The sequence below is a fragment of the Hibiscus syriacus genome, unplaced genomic scaffold (genome assembly GCF_006381635.1).
Source record: "Hibiscus syriacus cultivar Baekdansim isolate YM2019G1 unplaced genomic scaffold, ASM638163v2 tig00110332_pilon, whole genome shotgun sequence".
Classification (NCBI taxonomy): Eukaryota; Viridiplantae; Streptophyta; class Magnoliopsida; order Malvales; family Malvaceae; genus Hibiscus; species Hibiscus syriacus.
Genome location: NW_024062688.1, coordinates 8,074,857 through 8,096,135, shown reverse-complemented (window position 1 = coordinate 8,096,135; position 21,279 = coordinate 8,074,857). Strand labels below are relative to the sequence as shown.

At 35.4% G+C, this 21,279-nt stretch overlaps 2 protein-coding genes and 2 pseudogenes across 3 annotated transcripts; all 4 read right to left on the bottom strand.

The window, feature by feature from the left end:
- Nucleotides 1-189: 189 nt before the first annotated feature.
- LOC120120082 (urease accessory protein D-like) lies at nt 190-1,966 on the bottom strand. Its single transcript, XM_039139824.1, has 8 exons — nt 1,829-1,966; nt 1,678-1,743; nt 1,521-1,595; nt 1,385-1,429; nt 1,003-1,236; nt 762-844; nt 504-672; nt 190-392 (listed from the first exon to the last, which is right to left on the bottom strand). The coding sequence occupies exons 1-8, from the start codon at nt 1,964-1,966 to the stop codon at nt 279-281; spliced, it is 924 nt and encodes a 307-aa protein (XP_038995755.1). The 3' UTR covers nt 190-278.
- A 603-nt stretch (nt 1,967-2,569) lies between these two features.
- LOC120119687 lies at nt 2,570-10,308 on the bottom strand (annotated as a pseudogene).
- LOC120119686 (protein transport protein Sec61 subunit alpha-like) lies at nt 4,710-7,014 on the bottom strand. 2 transcript variants are annotated; one of them, XM_039139490.1, is made up of 4 exons: nt 6,809-7,014; nt 6,573-6,663; nt 5,220-5,352; nt 4,710-5,059 (listed from the first exon to the last, which is right to left on the bottom strand). In XM_039139490.1, exons 2-4 carry the CDS (start codon nt 6,611-6,613, stop codon nt 4,820-4,822), a joined length of 414 nt encoding a protein of 137 aa, XP_038995421.1. In that variant the 5' UTR covers nt 6,614-6,663; nt 6,809-7,014; the 3' UTR covers nt 4,710-4,819. The 2 variants fall into 2 exon arrangements, with proteins under 2 accessions (XP_038995421.1, XP_038995420.1); XM_039139489.1 differs by lacking the exon at nt 6,809-7,014 and having other exon boundaries at nt 6,573-6,798.
- A 1,388-nt stretch (nt 10,309-11,696) lies between the features above and the next one.
- Nucleotides 11,697-16,124, bottom strand: LOC120119685 (annotated as a pseudogene).
- Nucleotides 16,125-21,279: the final 5,155 nt, after the last annotated feature.

Sequence of the window (21,279 nt, the reverse complement as noted above, 5' to 3'; positions counted from 1 at the left end):
CTCTAACCCCGTGACATTTCGGGCATGCTGTTGTATTCATATTTTACTATTTTGTTCTACGCCACATCAAAACATTTGTGATTGCGTTTATTAATGAGAGAAGTCATACAACATGAAAATGACATTATTTTTCACGTTCGTCTAATATTAATATTCTGATACAAATTACAATACCTAAACAAATCGACAATTGCGCTTTAAGGTACTCAACTTTGAAAGATGAATGCAAGAGCCAACAATTATTAAAAATCGAATTCAAATGAAATGACAATATTTGTTCAAGAATAGGGTGATACACCAAGAAGGGGCTCCATCCCAGTCAACTGATGGTGCAGAAACTTATAAACTGCCTCAGTTGTTGTAGAAGCTATGCGAACAACAACTCCCATTCCCTGCAAAAAATAAAAGCATTTCCTCAACTTTACTTTCTCATGCGCAACATTTCGAGTGATACATGCATGAGTTCAATGCAACAACACAGCTGCTATTGTGTCAGCAAATACCTTAGGACCAAAGGCACTGCAGGATGCAATAAAAGCTGGCCTGATGGAACAACTATCCGAATTTGTTTTAGCACGACACCCCGTGTTAGTCAAAGGAATGTGTAATTGCTGAGACATCAACCTCTTCACATTCTCTTGAACTTGGTCTTGAACAAACTTCAGCTTTGGGCTACAAATAAGTTACTTCTGTCACAAAATCCTTTCACCATACATGAATTTAATACACCTTAGGAAAATAAAGGACACTGAAGTAACTACCCATAGATTATCACCATTGCTATGTCTTGGTACTCGTGCATTCGTTCCGCTATATTCACAGGGCTACCTTGTTCTAGCAATACCTATGATTTGAAAAAAAAAATCAAAGAATGGAAGGGGAACACATTAAGAGGACATCACAGAGAAAAAACATAAATTATCCGCAGGGCACAATTTCTTAAATGCATTATGATCGTTAACAGATTAGCATTATAACTAAGGGGAATAATGAGAATATTACGGTGTCGAGAAATACAGATCGATTGCCTTCAGCAAATATGTAGTTGGTGCTCCGATAAAGTTTGAAATCCCATTTCTCCCCACTTTCATGACGACCACTGGTAAGCCAATCTACAATGACCAAATTTGAGTCGGACACCAACCTGAACACCTGTTTCTGAGAATATCTTGCGGTGGAAAAACATGTGACCGGATCCGGAATGACTACGAATAGAGCACCACTACCAATTCTTGCCTACTTAGCTATTTCCACTACAAGCATTCATGTAAACGGAGTCAAAATGTTGAATCCTTCTCTAAAAACGTATCGCATAAATATGATTTTAGTGTAAATTGGTGATTATTCATCAGTCTCGGGTTTAGGGTTAAGGATGGATAGTTACCTCCAGGAGTTGCTCAGAACACTTGGACCCCAATGACTCGTAGACCTAAACCAGATCAGAAGTGAAACTAATCAATTCAGTCAAAACCCAGTTTTTATATCGCAAAGACAAATGGATTAGAAGATAAAGATGAAACCTTTGTGGAGGATTGGGTAGTAAGAACAGCAGTGCACCCATCTCCGATTGTAAATTCAACTAAAATAGAATCTCCCTAACATAGAACAATGATAAACATTCATCCCAAAACAAAAAGAAACAAGAAAATGATACAAAGACTGATGATCGAGCTGTACGGAGACAATTCCACCGCCATAGGTGAGGGTGTAAACCCAGACAGCATCGGTTTCGGAAGGACCCACCTGAGGAATCAATCAATCATCAGCTTCAGTCGATAGGAATAAACAAAGACATCTGATCTTTTGTTATGTGAGAAAGGTAGAGAACCTTTCTGGGGACAATGAGTTTAAGTGGATAATTTGAAAAGCTTCTTGTCACTGTTGATTTTTCTCTCACCTTCTCCACTACAACCTTTCCCTTCACTATTCCTGCTTTCTTCTTACCTTTCCGTTTATTCATTCCCATTTATCATGAAATTGCAAACTCTTAATTATTAATAAATTAATTTAAATCCAATATTGTAAAGATCTAACATAAAAATTATTTTCTTAATCTAATTTATTTTATCTATAAATACCACGATTCAAATATTTAATTTTATCTAAAAAAATCCTTTCTTTTTTTAATAGTCTCAATGATTATTAACAATTAGCTAGCTTATATATGTGAATTTATCTGAAATTTAACAGAATTTAGATAAAAAAAATATTATATTTGTATAACATAAAGATTCCAACTTTAACATTTAAAGTTCAAACTTAATCGGGTTTTTTTAATTTATAACATATTTGAGTTATTTATTTTTATGTATCATATGAAAAATTAAATTTGCAATATAATATTAAAAGATATAAGCATTAAAAAATATGTTAAATTGTTGAGTAAACCTACGTTGCACGGCCATGTTTGCCGGTGATCCATCAAGGTCAAAGTGTCGTAGCTCCGACCAATATATAACTTGAGATATCTTATTCTATTATTTTGGTGAAGTAAAAATAGCAGTACAAACCCAACGTTTATCAGTTGTTAAGCTTACAGCCAAATAAATTGCACAACATTGCTGCATCCTCAAGTTGAATCCATGGAGGAATGCAAGTGCAAAAGCATCAATGCTTAAAGTGCCTCACATTTGTGAAAACCAACGAAACACCGTACCTGTTACAACAGTCAACGGCATCCCCGTCTGTAATGCTCCCACCAGGCTCCGCAATGACTCCGATCCCACTTTCACAAGCTTCTTCCACTGCATCTTTCCAAGCTATTGATACGAAACATATTCGTTAGCCAATCAATTGCATGCATTCAATAAGATCTTAACAACGCAAAGGCGCAAAAACTTTTTAAGGTCGTAGTTACCAACCGGGAAGAATGCATCGCTAGCCAAAGCAGCTCCCTTGACCTCATCTCCTGCTTTCCTCAAAGCTATTCTCAAACTCTCATGACGGTTTGGCTGCCCGCTTCCCATACCCAACATACAGTTGTCCTGCGAAATAATAATGTCCAGGGCTCAGTAAATCTTATCCCAGCTTTTTCAAGAGGAAAGGGGGAAATAACAAACCTTTGCTATTACAATAGCATTGCTCCTGAAATGCTTAGCACACAGCCATGCAAATTCCGCGTCACGAAGCTCACTATCTTGTGGCTTCTTCTCGGATACCACGTTGAACTGGATATCTTCAGGGGTCAAGTCATCTGAATCCTGGGCCAACCAACCACCACCGACCTGTTGTAGTGAGAGCTTCCCTTTCTCGTTCTTTTTTGCTTCAAGGATTCTCAAAGTTTTTGACTTTCCACGGAGGATATCAAGTCCCTTCTCTGTATACTTGGGAGCCACAACAATCTCATAAAACATCCGAGTTTCGCCATCCGTTGGGCTCCGGAACTCTCTGATTCCCTTAGCAAGAGCCTAAATCCAAAACAGTGTCAAAAAGGGTACCCTGTCTTGATTTTGAAGGTAGCATACTGATAAGATGATAGTCGACGTGTGATACAAAGAACGCACAATTGCATTATAAGGATTCCAAAAAACTCATCAACTTGCCTCATCTACTTCTATGTTGAAGGCTACAATTCCTCCAAACGCGCTCACTGGATCAGCTTTCACAGCAAGCCTGTAAGCCTCAAGGATGTCATCACGAGAAGCTACTCCACATGGATTTGTGTGCTTTACAATCACACATGTAGGGTCCCTAAACTCAGAGACGCAATTCCAAGCGGCATCGGCATCCAAATAGTTATTATACGACATTTCCTGCACCAAGATAAAAAAGAATTAAGGATATGTTAGGGCATAACACAGCTGAGAACTAAATCGGAAACGAATATAATCATAGCATTCCAATTTGCGAAGGATTTCATGTCCTTAACCACCAAAGTGAAAAGGAACAGCAACAAAACAAGACACTCTTCCACATACGCAACAATATAAGTTCTATCTGTGTTTGCATGATAAGAATCAAATTGAACAAAAAAAGTATGGTCTGACTGAAAAAATCTAATATCCTGTAACTGAGTTTATCAGCAGAGCAAGCTGGATAAAAAAATAGTAAAAGCAAATAGTTTCCTGGAAAAGCAAACTAGGAAGGAAAAACAGGCAAGATGATCCCATAATTATCTATTGCTTTAACTTATTAACAAGCATAAGTAGGCCTAGAGCATAAAAAATAAGATTAACTAAGGGTCCGTTAGTTTCACTGAAAATGTTTTCCTGAAAATAAAATCTGGAAAATGTTTTACAGAAATGTAAATCATTTTCTATAAAACATTTTTCAGCGTTTGAATGGTACATTGTAAAATGTTTTACACTATTTGAGTAATTTTCCTGAAAATTGTTTTCAGAATCTGTTTTTAATGAAGAATCCGTATATATTGAATATGTTTTATTATTTATTATTTTTTAAAGGTTCATTTTTTATATATAATTATATTTTATAAAAATATGTATTTTAGATAATATTAATAATTGATTAAAAATATATTATAAAAGTTGATTAAAATATGTATTTTCAGAAAACTATGCTTTGTTTTTTTAGCCAAGAAAGTTGCTAATTTATTATTGCAGACGTCTGTAGTTTTACTATTATCTTTGAACTACCTCTGAAATTAATGCAATAACAATACAAAGTAAAGAAAATTAGCCTTGGATTTCATAAATAAATCAATGTGAAATTAATGCACGATCTAAGGCAAAATTTTAAAGGCTCTCCTCAAGTAACTAAAGGCACATAACAAGTGTTCTCATCATTTGTGCATCTAACCATACAACAAAATTATGTTGCAAGGTATATATGCTAGTATTCCTTAAGTCAAAACCTAAGCTCACAATCCTAAGAAGCCAAGCTCACTAGCCTTCTCCTTCTCGAAGGTCTCAAAATATTGATAAATGATTGTGACCGCAAGAAGTATGCCGGTTCCTGATCCAATTGCTCCCATAAGGTCTTCCAGAACTGTGAGTGCACCGATGCACATGCCTCCAAATGCAGCAGCTGTGGGAATGTAACGGTTCAGCTCTTTCTGTAAGCTTTCCTCGCGATGGCCAGGCATAACCATTTGTTGTTCCTGCGAAATAGCAGACAAAAAATGATTCATCAAACGCTAAACGAAGAGTAATGGTGCCTCAACTGATGAACTACATGCATAGCATACTCATCTTCCTAGTTCCTAGTGTACTCAATCATCCCAGGCGGTTAGTGGGGATTCTTGGAGAAAAGTTGCATACCCAATCACCTACAGCAAGTAGGCTCATTAGAACAGGATTCTGAAGATCTCTCTTTTTCCTCAAAGCATAAACATCGAGACATGCAAGACCAAAGCTCCATAGCAGTTGAAGCCCCATAGATGCAACCAAATAGCTGAAACAAAGAACATACAAAATATCAAAGCTGCATCAAATAAAAATTATTCTAGTGCATTTCTACTCTACTTTAACCATCCTTTACACCCCATGGTCCCCATCAAGCCTAAACATTTCCCCCTTCCCAGGAATATAGAACTATAAGATTCCACAGGAGATAAACTTAAATGCCATCTCACATCTAGTCAAAACAGCAGCTTTCAACATTTTCACAATAGAAACCCACACTTTGTGAGACTTCAAAAATGAACTAGAACAAGTTCCAACAGTGTTGCACATTTGAGACCTCAGTCATGAATAACAGAAGACACAAAGAGAATACATACTTCTAGACAACTATGTACTCAAGTTCATTCAAACCTATACTATACCTCAGTCTTGAGTGTCATTGGCTCGAATGAATGGATGTGCCAGACTATCACTATAAGCCGAAACAAATCTTAAAACAAAGTGATTGCACCATGCATATTAGCAGAAAAGTTGCACAGAAATCATTTCTTTTTTCCTGCTGTGCTGTTAACCCCAACAAAATTACTCAGTTCAAAACAAAATTTTATATTACAATAAAAAAGCCCGCTTCAAACAACCAATTTTTGAATATTTCCCTAGACACTATAGTGACAATATTACCAGCGTGTAGATGATTCCTTCTGCTTAACCAAGTAAGTTACAACCAATTTGCACAACTTCATATTCAACTTAAAATACAGTTTCAGAAGAATTGATAGGCTTTAAAATCACAGCTTCTAATACCTCATCCAATAGTCATTACAAATTGAAGTCAAAAAATTCTCATTCATTTCCATTTTATAATACAAAAAACACAATTTAGAAATGAAACCCTCTTCAAACTAGGGCCCAAAATTGATCTAAACTTGAAATACTGAAAAGGGTACTCTTTTTACCCGATAAATTCAAACCAGTAAACCCAGAGTAGCAAAATCCAGTTGCATGATTCATATAACTGTTAGTAATTTGAACGAATTTGCACCAACAAGCTGATTAACAAATTATGTTCCCCAGCCGACTAAGTAATCTGATTCAAACATGTCATTTTAACTAAAATTTAGTTAATAATTAGACCTCAAAATGCTGATACAATGGCAACAAATCAAAGAAAATTAAAATTTCCATATACACCGAAATAGGGGGAGCACAAATCAGAAAAGGTAAATTTGAGATCAAACCGAACGAAGGGGAAAGGAAAAACATAAGTACCAGAAAGCAGTGTAGGAAAAGAAATCAGAGGCAGAGACCATGACCTTCCCGTACTTGTCGAAGAGTGGAAACAAATCATCAGCAGTCGTGCCTAAACATATTCAAAATCAAACCAAATCGAAGGTTTCTGATTTCTGTCGAGCCGGTGAAAATGAAAATAGAGGTCAAGGAAGATGAAACAAGAATTAAAAGGAGGTCAAGGAAGATGAAAAGGGAGAAGATGAAAAGAGAGATACCTGAGAAGAAGACCGTCTGCCTCTCCAATGAGAATGAGGCCACTGGATCGCTCGATTTTTCGATGTGGAGCAAGGGACGGGAAAGCGAAGGAAAATGACTTACCCTTTTCCAAACGTTAAGTCATTTTACCTTGTTTTGCTTTGAGTTTTCCGTTGACCTCTTATTTTACGGGAACAAACACAGGAAAAACGGGGGGAAACAGACCCTAAATCACCTTCCCATGGTGTTGAACAGCTGTTGCAATACCACCAGCATTGACCTCACACAAACTCTTGTCAACATGAAATGCAGCCTTCTGATGAGGATTTTCACCATAACGAAGTGAACTTTTGAGGGATAATGGCACCGTAAAGTGGGGAGGGAATTAATCTTCCGACAAATAAAGAATTATGTCGATCTAAATTTGTAACAATTATTGATAGCACTTAATAAAAAAAAAGTTCAATGAGTTGTTGCATTGATTCTTTTGAAAAAGATGAGCTATTTTCTTTTTAGGCATAATGATAAAAAAACCCCTAACGTTTGACAATAGTTCATTTTGACCCCTATCTTTTTTTCTGAAACACTTTGACCCCTAACGTTTCATTGGGCAAAATGCCCCCTGGTTGGATGAAACCGTTAGTTGACTAATGGTCAATGCTTTCTGTTGACGTGGACATGCCACATCTATTTGGGGTTAAATCCCACGTGGACTTGCCACATCAGCAGAATGCTTTGACAGTTATTCAACTAACGGTTTCCATCCAACCAGTGTACATTTTGCCCCAAAATGAAATGTTGGGGGTCAAAGTGTTTTAAAAAAAGGATAGGGGTCAAAATGAAACTATTGTCAAACATTAAGGGTGTTTTTTGACATTATGCCTTCTTTTTATGCAAAATTATGGTAGTTAAATTACCTTATTTTTCTTCTAAACATCATTAAACGGCAACCATTTCAACTACGGTGACCAAGTAGCTAAAGCATAAGAGAATACCTCCCGCAGTCTGTTTCCAGAGCCACTCTGAAACTGCAGAATCATAGGAAGCAACATGCTCAAAAGCTTTCCAGGCAAGCTTTCTCCGGAACTGTTGATCATCCTGCCCACCTTTAAGGAATTCAAGGAGTGCAGGATAGTCTTGTGAGTCAACAACAACCAAGACATCCTTGTGATTCTATTCAAGTAAATGTGTTATTTTGCAATAGAAAATGATAATAACAAAGAATGTCCTATTGTATGCTAAGGAATGATAAATGGCCTTTAAGAAATTCGAGGAATGATAAATGTATTATTTTGAAATAGAAAATGATTGAAACATCCTTCATTACCAATGTGATTCGTTCAATTATCTGTTTAGCTTTGCTTTTTGAATAAACAGGTTGCATATAAGACTATCTACTATAATATGAAGGTACAACTTGGGAAAATGAACACACCAATCAATTAACATTTCACTACTAACATAACAGTTACCTTTGCAGAAGCTCTAATCATTGCAGGGCCACCAAAATCAATATTCTCGATGCCATCGTCAAATGCAATTCCTCCCGTAGAAGTAACTTTATCATAAAACAGGTACAAGTTCACAACCACTACATCAAACATACCTGAATAGAAACAATTTTAGCTCAAAAGATGGAGGGGGGAAAAAGTCGGATGCCATACTTGGAAAAGAAGCACTTATCCATTAAGGAGTTCTATTTTTCACGACAAGGTTAGAAGTTAGAACTCACCGATGCCATGCTTATTAAGAGCTTCCATGTGATGTTTTTGGTCTCTTCTAGCAAGAATACCAACATGTATGTTGGGAAGTAGTGTTTTGACACGACCATCCAGCTGTAAAAGACACTTCAGTCAATCTCCAAACTCAATGAGATTTAAAGCTGAAACTAACATTTAGGAGAGGTATACTGGTGTTAGCATCATATCATTAGGAAACCATGGCGATTGATCAAGAGAAAAGATAATAAGTAGGCCATGACTTAAAGGTCAATAGCAAAAAAAAAAAGAGCTTCCTAAATAATCAGTGAGGTCGTCGTAATCACTTCCACTGATTCTTTTTTTATCCCCTTAAATAGTCATAGATGCCCTAACAAGGCCATGGAATATTAAATAAGGAAAGAAAAGATTTAAGCCAAGGTTACCATTTCAGGGAAACAAGTTAGCTGCTCCACTTTGGTTACAGAGACACCAGCATTTTCCAAGGCAGGTGATGTTCCTCCAGTTGAAACAATTGTGTACCCATAGTTTCCAAAGAAGCAAGTCCAAAGGCTTCAAAACCGCTGCTTTAAATTTCACATTGATACTGATAAGTAAGGGTGTAAACGAGCCAAGTCGAGCTCGACTCGACTCGAAAAGTTTAAAGTTGAGCTTGATTCGACTCAAAAGGTCGTGAGCTTAAAATTATCAAATTCGATTGGAAATCAAAAATTGAAGCTCGACTCGAGGACGAAAAAACTTGAACTTAAAACATTCTCAGATTTAACACGATTGATGGTCAAACTTCAGCTCGGTTCAAACTCGAACTCAAGTTCAAACCTGTACTAAGTATATGAAAGCCTTATATTGATTTTAAAAGAACAAATAATTTAATTTAAAAAAATAAAAATTTAATATATTATTTTCTTTGAGTCGGATATAAGTAGATCACTTCATCTCGTTAAGAAATCAAGTTGAGTCGATTCGAATATTAACCGAACTTTGACCTGTCTAGTATCATTTTCTGCCATATTGATAACATAGACCCTACCAAACCCTAAGAAAAAGGTTTTAAAGACTTGAATACGTAAATGATGCCGTATTCATGACATTTTGTTCAAGTATAATCCCCCATTTCCTCTGGCATTCTTCAATAGTCAATGTTAAAGGTTACATTTTTCCCTCCTTTTCTCTTCTAAAGAGAATACTACAAAGGTCCATGGTAAAAGATGAAATGAAACATGCAAGTATCTAAAGAAAAAAGGGGTTCATTTATTTACCCTAATTCTTGAAGGCCATTGGCAAGCAAGGTCAAGTCTTTTTTGTCAGACAAAGATATTAGTGCTTGCTTATTGCCTGATAAGGAACATAAAAGCCACCAAAAGACATTATTTTGTTGTATTCTTTACCAGGAAAAATAAAAAAAGGTGAAGTAAAAAAGAAAATATTAGAAAAGGGAGCAGTACCGGAGGCAGAGGATTGAGGGTGGAGTTCAGAAGCAGCAAAAATAAAAAAAGGGTGAAGTAAAAAAGAAAATATTAGAAAACGGGTGCAGTACCTGAGGCAGAGGATGGAGGATGGAGTTCAGAAGCAGCAAAGGTTTGAGAGTGCGACATGGATTTGGTTGAAACGGCGGTGAATAATAAGCGTTGCGAGACAAAATGAAAGCGACCGCAGGCAATGGAGTGGTGAGAAGGAAAAGGAGAGACGGAATTGAAAGTATTACTTTGGAAAGCGCGGCGTACGGCAGTGGTAGAGGTGGTGGCGGCAGAAGAAGCAGCTGTCCACAACATGTTTTTTTTTCTTTTGTTACTTCAACTTTGCTTAGGTTCTAGGCAAAAATATCCATGTTTCAAGTCCTTGTAGTTGTATTTTATTCTTTGGTAACCTACACTTATGGTGATTTAATTATGAGTATATTTTATTTTATGGTAAGTATATAAATGGTTTTAGATTATAAAAAAATATTTTATTAACTATATGTGTAATTTTATTGATTTTTTAATTATAAAAAATTACAAAATAATTATTTAACTATTTAATTATTCAGACGTTCTAAACTTATATTTTTTTTAAAAATTTCAATAATCAATACATAAACGAATCTATCCCGCTACTCCAAAAACTTTCACCCAACCTATCAGTATCGGAAATGTCAGATAATAGCAACATAACAACGCCCTCGTCCGATGGATAAGTCGACTCTAATCTCAGGTCACCTGTCCCTGGAATACCCAGGTCCTGCACAAGGTAATCAATTAATGATAAAGCTCCCTCCTACGCCTCTATTCTAACCAGTTATACAACCCCGAGAAATATGCTTGGTGTCAATCTGATCGATGATGAAGATAACATCGACTTAACCAATGAAGACCTTATTACATACACTCGTGAAGGCATTCCTTCTATCCAAATTTCTGAACGTGCTTATCGACTCATGGGAACGAGTATGTCGAGAACTATCGTTCTTAAACTCTTGGACAGAAATATAGGACTGTGTCCTCACGAACAAAATTTACGCGACTTGAAAACCCTCCCAATCCTTCACCCTTATGGATATGGAAAACGGGTATTTTCTTGCCAAGTTCCAAAATGATCAAGATTATGAGAGGATCCTTACTGAGGGACCTTGGATCATATACGGCCTATATTTGACTGTTCAACCATGGACAAGGAACTTCAGCACCTTTCGAAGACTTCCCTTCCACCTTTATGGGATGGATTCGCTTTCCAAGTTTTCCTGAATATATGTTTAAAAAAAGATCCTAACTTACATTGGTAATCTTGTTGGCAGGGTTAGCAAAGTGGATTAAATAATATTTAACAGAGGTGATAACCTTATAATTAAAAAAAATAGTATAATTACATATTTGATCTTCAATATTTACACTATTAATTGAGTTTTAATTTTTATTTAATTAAATAAATTTAACCTATAATTATATGGTAACGCATTCAAACTCATTCAAGATCTATTACTTTCCAATCATCTAAAGTTAGATGATGGCATATGTTACTATCTAAAATAATGAATTTAAAATTAAATTTAATTATCAAATTGGTTGAGATAAATTATTATGAGTTATTAGGTTGAAAATGGATAAGCTCATGTTTTTTCCCCTTCGTTTTTAGAAGAAAATGGAAGACGGAGATTTTTCTCCGTCGACATTATCATTATTATTATTATCATGGAATCGAACACATGCGCATGTGGAAGAAACTGAAGATCCATTCCAAGAAACTGAAACCAGACAAACAAGCACTCCGGACCCTTGTAAAATTATAGGAATCCAACTACCCTAGCTTGTCAAAATCATCAATATTACATAAAATCGTGACCAAACTCAGGAATGCACACCGTTGCAGCAATAACTGTATATACCATCTCTTATGATATTTGCAGGTTTTGTAGCATATCCGTTTTGGTACACTTTCTTAGTCCCATTCTCACACTTCACCTTCAACACGCCCTCTAATTCCCCACAAGCTGCACCTATTAAGCCCAAGAACAAGGCAGATGGTTTTCCCGGTCTCGATTTAAATTCGGGATGGAATTGAACACCGATGTAGTATGGATGACCAGGTAGTTCTACAATCTGCATCATAAAACGTGTCAAATGGTACCAAATGAATAAATAAAAGTGGGAGACAGAGAGCAAAGAATCGGCACCTCCATGCGCTGACCGGTTTCGTCCTTTCCGGTAAAAGACAGGCCGGCATTTTCGAGTCGTACTACCATTTCGGGGTTTACCTGCAAAATATAGACTTTAAGGTTGTGTACTTGCTTGCAGATCAACCATAACCTATCTCAAAGTCACTTACCTCGTATCTATGCCTATGTCTCTCATCTATGAATCTTCTATTCCCATATCTATATGAATGCAAAATTAGAGGATTAGCTAATTAATGAATGATTGAACGGTATCATTTGTAATGTATAGATATATGAATGTGCAAAACAAGTCCACAGTGCTGACAATTTCACAGATTTGCTGTCCGGGACATGGAAATAGGTCCTCCTTGATCCAAGACGCATTGTACCGCCCATATGCGTTTTTGAGCCCTGGTTGAATGGCACACCGACACGAAGATGTTTTAGAAAACGATGAAATAACTCGATCCATTATCATCGGGAAAAACTATCGAACAGAAAACACTAAACCTCGGGCATAAATATAACACAAGGATTGCGGGTGTTAGGATCGAACTCGGTGCTGTTAGCATCCTTCAATCCTAGAGCCGATCGTGCAAACTCGATGACAGCAATCTGCATTCCCAGACATATTCCAAGGTAAGGAATTCTGTTTTCCCGTGCATACTTTGCTGCGAGAATTTTGCCTTGCACCCCCTGTCGCCAAACCCTCCAGGAACAAGAACACCATCTGCACTCTGAAGATAGAAGTCGCGATCAGAGACCATTTTCGAAGAATTATAACCAAGGCAATAACAAACTTAACGGTACTGACCTTTAACAACTTCCATGCAGCCTTATAAGAATCAGGATTCTGTAAACAAAATATTTTTTGTCAACAAGCTAAACAAGTAAAGATCAATGCATAATACATTGAAGGACTTAAAATCAGTATGACCTCTATTTCAGTCACATCTTCTAGGTCACTAGCAGGAACCCAGTCCACAACAAGTTTCTTGCCGCAGGCAACAGAAGCATGCAACAGAGCCTGCACACCAACAATTTTATGATGAAAATTTCATATATTACAAACAACAAATCGAATTTACGATAAAAAGTTCGTGTAGCAAAAACTTGCAGCTTCAATTTTCGGCAAGATTTCATAGGTTTCTTATTGCATACCTTCAGTATAGAGAGATAGGTATCAGAAAGGCCTGTGTACTTCCCCACTATAGCAATTGTGACCTGTATATGATAGCCATACATATATAAGACTAGAAGTAATAAGAAATATAGATTGAAGTCGATGATTATTTGCAACGCACCGGCTCGTGTAACGTATCACAAATTTCAGCCCTAGCTGTCCACTCCTTTAAAGCAGGCTCCTTAGTGACACTGCAAGAAAAAAACACAAGCAAATTGCAACATGGACCCGAATTGATGTAAGGCCGATGTTCAGTGTTTAAACTGAATATCCGGAGAGGAACAAAGAAAAAGATAAGGAATCGAACATATCATAGGCACCTTGGAAGATTAAGCACTTTGAAAATCGCATCGTGAGCCTTTTGATCCTGATCAAGAATCAAAACATATATCCTGTCATTAATTTTCAGAATTAAGCAGCACATTCGAATAGTATACTTCAAAATGAAATCAAGCCGCTTACTCTCAGTAGCAAAGGGATGTGCCAGATGTTGGGAACATCATAAAGAGTAATGATATGTTCTGCCTACAAGTATTTTCAATTAACTTAAAACTTTTTCAACCACATATATGAACATTCAAGATGATACCGAAATAGAACTTTCTTCTCCTAATTACCGTACCGAGACGTTACAGAATTGCGAGAGTTTCTCCTTCACATTGTCATCCAGTGCCTGTGAAAAGGAATCTATATTCAGAAATACACTACAGAACAGATCATCCATGGTGTTTTCCAAGTGATGAAAAGGAAATCAAACCGTTGTACTGCGACAAGCTAAGATATTCGGAGCCAATCCCAGGCCTCTCAATCCACGAACACTGTGCTGTGTGGGCTTTGTTTTCTGAAAACAGCAGATAAGATGGAAGAAGTAGCCAATGGATTAATTTGTTTAGCAATGTATCCAAGATGTAGTAGGAAAATCGAACATCTTACGAAAAAGTCAGTGCCTAGAATTTATTAGAAACTTGTAAATCACATCATTCCAAGCGTTCAAAGGCTTACTTGTTCACCAACAACGTTAAGAACAGGCACCAGGCTGACATGAATGAGACAGAAGTTGCCAGCACCTAAAGAAGAAAAAGCAGCAGCGACAAAATAAGCGATCTAAACGAACAAGGGCAGCGATATTTTCGCGTCACGACTTGCATATAACATATGCCTTACCAACACGGCATGAGAACTGGCCTAACGCCTCTATAAACGGCATCGATTCGACGTCTCCTGCATGCAAAAAACGTTGCTTTTCAACATAAGTGGATGCCATCTTACATCAAATTGCACGGATCAAGGCTGTAGCTGCACGTGTGTACCTATTGTTCCACCTAATTCTATGACACAAACATCAGCCGGACCTTCCTTCCCATCAACCGGAATCATTGCGACGCGCTCGATCCATTCTTGAATGGCATCTGTAACGTGAGGAACGACCTATATATTGCAAGAACAAGCAGAAGGAAGTAAGCATGTGTTGGTAAACAACAGCATATTGTATTTACTTTTATCCCAGCTTCAACCTGAACAGTTTTGCCAAGATAGTCTCCCTTTCTCTCCTTGTCAAGAACAAACTGCCACCCAATATATAAAAGAAAATGGATATTAGTATAGGTAGGGCCGTAAACAAGTCGAATCGAGTTTAAGTATCGCTAAATTCGACTCGATTCGAAAAGTTTAAAGTTGAGTTTAACTTGACTCGTAAGCTCGCAGACTTAAAATTATCAAACTCGACTCAAGTGCAAAAAAAAAAAATTAAAGCTCAACTCAACTCGAAAACTCAAAAGCTTTTATATATATATATATATATATAAAAGCTCACGAGGCTTATGTTCTTTTTAGAAAAAAACTCACGAATTATTTGATACCCGACTTGAAAGTTCACGAGATTAAAATAGTCAAACTCGACTAAAACTCAAAATAAAAAAATTGAAGCTCGACTCGAGTTTGAAAAAACTTAAAGTCGAAATATTCTTAGACTTAACTTGATTGAAGCTCAAAACTCGAGCTCGTTTCAAACTCAAACTCTAACATTAAATACGTAAAAATCTTATATTATATTTTAAAATAAAATAATATATAAATATTAATATTATTAATAATTTAATTTTAAAGTTTAATATTTTTTTAGTTGTTCGTGAATCTTTCAAGTAACTCGTTTTGATCCGTCAAGAATTCAAATTGAATTTAATTCAAATAATGATCGAATTTTAACAAATCAAAATTGAGTAGGTTGCAATGGATATAGTCTGGTTTACATGGGTTGGTATAGGGTTAGAATTAGATAGCAGAAATGTAGAAGAGACGTGAAGCTAATGCAACTTACTTGGTAAATCTTGCCGGTAGTGATGTTATTGTCGCGTGTGAGTTTGACGTCTAGAAAGCGCTCATAATTCCCAAGGTCCAGGTCCACCTTTCAACACCAAAACAATTTTAGTTTAACATGCCACTGTTATCTTCTCCATCTCCATCCCTAATGAGCTCTTTTCTGAAAGAAAAAAAATAAATACTTTACCTCACCACCATCGTCCAAGACAAAAACTTCACCGTGCTCGAAAGGGGACATGGTTCCAGCGTCGTTATTCAAATAAGGATCTGCCACCGAGGAATACCAAATAAAATCAAACCTCAAAAATCTGAGAAATCAACAACAGGAGGAAAAGAGAGAGAGAGAGTAGCAGAGACCAATCTTGATACAAGTAACGCGAAGCCCACAAGCCTTGAGAAGTAAGCCGGTGCTGCTGGCCATCACTCCTTTACCGAGTCCACTCACTACTCCGCCGGTCACCACCGCGTACTTCATTTTCTTCATCCTTCCAAATACATTAAAAAAAAAGATTTGTTTTTGAATAAAAATGGTACACCAGCTTCAATTTCTCTTAGAAAGAATGGCTGCCTACCTTGAACCAAAACCAGTTGCAGAAAGCCGTGTTGTTTTGAGATAAATTATATATTTTTGAAGGGTAAACACAGAGACATGATCCCCTGCTAGTGAGAAAGAAACGTAGATGAAAGGATGAAGGGGGAAGATTAGTTAACACCATTGGCTGCATTTTATACACTCTTTCCCGGCATCAGTATCCGTTGGGCCCCATTTACAATATACAAACAATCACCAAATCAGTTTTTTTTTCTTCTTACATAATCTATAATATTTACTTTATCCATCTTTTCAGTCATCTAATAACATCGTGCCACGGATATATTTTTGTGTGAATAATGACGCTATCATCTACTCTTTTAACACCGGATAATATATAAAATAATTATTAGAGCCTGAAATTTGAATTTTAAGATCATTTCAATCTAAATCAAACTTTAATATCAACAAATTCTTAAATTTTAAATAAAAACAAATAGTAACCGTTGATCACTTATCCACGTCATTAAACTAACGACCACTTAAAAATCCAACAACCAATTAAACTAGTGTTATTATGTAGGTAACTTTTCATCATTGAAAACTTATTGCTTTTTTCATTTCTTAAAATTTAATTCTTATTCTAATAATATTAACATGCGAGTATGATAAATTATTTGATACAAACGATATTGAGATGTAATCATTTAATACGTGTTTTTAAGATATTTTAAAAACTTTGAAAAGTAAATAAATATAATATTAATTATTATTTTAAAATTACCTATAATTTTTTTATGTTTATCTAACTTTAATTTCATTCTTGACATAAACTCGATAGAAAAATTACAAATTAGTAATACATAAAATTTTGTGACATAAACTCAACAAACAATTAAGGCATAAAATAAAAAATAAATATTTACGAAGATATTTATGAGGTTTTCCAAATTAAAGTTAGAAAATAAAAATAAGTTTATTAAAAGAATAAGACTTAATATAAATATTTTATAAGTGTCCAAGCTATACTTTGAAAAATGTTTTGGTGGTTAAAGAATTTGTTTTGCTAAAAAAATGTATCTAATTTTTTCTCAATTACACTTTTAGATGTCTATTAACTTTTTTTATAAATAAAATAATATATTTTAAAATAAAAAATCTAATTTATTGTTAAACCCCCCCCCCAAATTTACTGAAATTATAAAAAAAAATTCTAAAAAATTAAAAATCTCTCATTTCAACCCCATTATAAACCGTCGTCGGTTATCTCCGACCATCATTATCATCGTCAAACAGTCACCCACCCGTCCCCCACCCATTAATCAATCGTCGCCCTTACGTCACCCAAATTCATAATCCTTTAAAATCTTAATCCCCATAATTGAATAGCAGAAGAGCGACAATAAGGAAAATGACCACTTGATTTTTTATCAGAATTGCACGATGGTTCGAATGGTGGTGGCGGTGTGGCTTATGGATGTCAAGATCGATTGGAATCGATGGCTTAAAATCCTACGATCCTTTAAATGTTTCTCTACGACAAGCGATGTCAGATTACGACGAAAGATCAATCGGAGTTTGATTGGGGTCGACGCCGTTGATGATGACATTGACGGTGACGGTCACAGTTAGCCGACGACTATAAAAGCAGGAAGGAGGAAGGGAGAAAGGGGAGGAGAGGGGATGGAGCACGGGCATATTGAGTTTTTTATAATGATTTTTTATTTTTCTAATTTTTAAATAAATTCTCAAAATTACAAAAACATGGCATGTGTCACTTAATGGATATTTTTAATGGTGACTAATGTATGAACACTTAAAAGTTTAACGGATGAAACTTTAGACATATATTTTAACAAAAAAACTTAAAACATTAAAATGTTTTTTGAAAAATTGTTTAGAGAGTTAGTTTTTATTAATCCAAAGAATAAAAAAAAACACCTCTCATATATTTATATAAGATAAAATAATCTCAGTAAGCAAAAATGCCTTATAATATACGATTTTAACCAAATTTTTTTGGATTTGCCAAAATGACCAACTAAATCGCAATGCGATCGATAATTTGCAACGCGATCTCCGGTATCGCAAATCAGTTTCCAGATTCGCAACGCGAACTTCGACTATCGCATTGCGATTTACATATTCGCATTGCGATAGTCGAAGTTCGCATTGCGAATCTGGAAACTGATTTGCGATAGTTGAAGTTCGCGTTGCGATTTATTACAAATTCGTTGCGATAGTCCAAGTTCGTTGCGATAGTCGAAGTTCGCGTTGCGATTTATTCCAAATTCGTTGCGATAGTCCAAGTTCGTTGCGATAGTCCAAAATCGCAACGACTGTTGGTATTGCATTTGTTTCTTAAGAATTTTCTCTAAAAAGATAGTATTCGCGCGGACGTGTCGAAGACACGACCACGACCACGACCGAGACGAGATGGAAGGCGGCGGCGGCGGCGCGCGAGAGTCCCCCTTGTTCTCTATCACTCAACAAGGAAGTGGGAAAGTCAAGCCTTAAATATCATTCCCAATAGTGTTTCCAATACTATGTGGGATTGAGCATTATCAACACTTGTTTCCAATACTATGTGATTATTCAGGAAACAATTAACAATCATAACTTTAAAACAACTGAATCAGCAACCAATTACATTAGTATTATACGATTAAATATATCATAATTAAAAGTCAATCTACAATCAATCGCGATTATTGCAATTTTAAGCAAAACATTCAAAAAAAATTGCATCACTCGCGAGAATAAAAAAAATTGTTACCGTGCAATTACAATCAATTGAAAATAAATTAGAATTGCATGAAAACTAAACGAACCACAAATACTTTTCATACAAATACTAAAGTCATTAACTATAATTCACAAATAATATCACTATTTAAGGCTCAATCCCACATAGTATTAGGAACAAGTGTTGGTAATGCTCAATCCCACATAGTATTGGAAACACTATTGTGAATGGTATTTAAGACTTAGCTTTCTAACTTCCTTGTTGAGTGATAGAGAACAAGGGAACTCTCGTGCGCTGCCGCCGCCGTCCGCCTCATCTCGGGTCGTGATCGTTGTCGTATTATAACTACCATCTTATCCACTTGTTTCAATCCCCAGCATGCTCATTCTATTTTTTTATATTTAGATTTTGGACTAACATGACTTTTACCTCTTACGTCACGTAGGCCTGTTTTTTGACTTGACCATTCCCTTCCACCTACAGTGACTGGATAACCGAAACTACCTAAAAATTTCATCTTTACTCATCAACTTGAGTTTCTATTTAATTAATGGGTAAATGCACTCTTTTTGTCACTTAATTTTACATGTATTTTCATTTTAGTCACTTAATTTTAAAAAATTATATTTTATTACTAATTTTGTTTTGACCTAAGTGTCTAACACTATTTAAATTGCTTTGGTAAAATTCTACCCAAAAAAATACGAAGCTTTCTTTTCAAACCTAGATTTATGAACTCTCTTTATTTTCATCAATGTCAGAGTATTTTCTTTAAAATCTAATAGGTAAAAAAAGTGAGAAGAATAAAAAATATAATATATCTAGATTTTACGCTAAACATGCAATATATATTAGACTAAAAATCCGATTTACACTAAACATGCCATAGATGATTTGAAAATTCCAAGGGGTGGCCCTCACCTGCCCCTTAAGGTCCATCCCTAGTTCTATTTATTTTTTTAATATGGAGTAATCAATATGAAACAAAAACGTAATGTTAAGTATAATTTAAAAAAATAGTTGTGTGACTAAAATAATATCATGACAATATATAAGTGACTAATATGTAATTTATCCTAAATTTAAATATATTATTATTTTTTAATGGGGAAAAAAAGCAAAAGGGAAGACGGGGATGAAGGAGAAACGTGGGTGGCAATAATTAAATACGGAACTTAATTCAAAGGGGAGGAATGATTTGTATCCCAAATTTTACGATCCATGGATCGCGGCAAGGGCAAGACAAGGGGTTGCAATCTTAAATTTACTCGTTAGCCTAGTGTGGTGCTCAAGAAATAGCGAGTCACGGTTATGGTCGGCTTATGACCGTTTTGCCACGTTAGAGACACGTGCTACTCTCATCCTTCTGTTAATTTGTGTTATTGAGTTGGACCCCACCTCTTCCTTGACGGTTGACCCTTCATTTTGTACGGCTGCCCTGACCCCACTTATCTCATCTCCTGCCGACAATTTTACTTTTTATTTTTTACCTTCAATTTTGCTTCTTCAACAACAACAAAAAAAGAAACCCTTTAATTCTTTCAAATGAATCATTTGAGCATGAACATTGTATTTCCTGCGTGATGATACATTGAAGAAATATAAAACTTCCTCTCCATGTTGACGGAAGACCCTAATTCAAATATCTTTGCCTTCATTCTGTATTTTTCCAACAAAACATCCTAAATTCAACGTGTTCTTATCCTTTAATACTTTTTTAAATAAAATAACTAAAAACCAGTTTTTACTATTCAAGTTTGTTTTTAAAACAGTCATATATAATTTTTATTATTATTTAAATAAATTTTAGAAAGTATTTTGTTTACATAAAAATAATATTTTCACTTGCATATTGTGACACAAGTAATACTTTATGTCAAGGTTGAATTTATAAATTTTTAAGAGAATACGAATTCATAACGTTTTATGAGAATGAAAATATAATTTAAATATAAAATACAAATAAGATATCTAAAACATATAATAATTTAAACTTGCATAGGTTCTCTATCGGTTTATCATGCGTGATAAAACCTACTCAATATTAAAATAGGCTATCAAGTTATATTAACTACAAAATTATATTTAAAATTAAGATAATATATTTTGTAGGATTTATACCAAATTTTTTTAAAAGGAGAGAAAACCATCTTTACACACGTTGTACACGTATTTAAGAAAAACACCACAATCGTTAAGGTCTCGTTTAACTTTGTTTCTGGCTTTCGAAGTTTCATTTATGACAGGGAAAGCTGCTACCATAAACACTTTGCTGTTTGGGTTAAAAGTTGTTCCGGGTATCAAACGTCAATTTAATGGCAAAAACAAATGGATTATTAAGTTAATCGTAATTTATATTTTC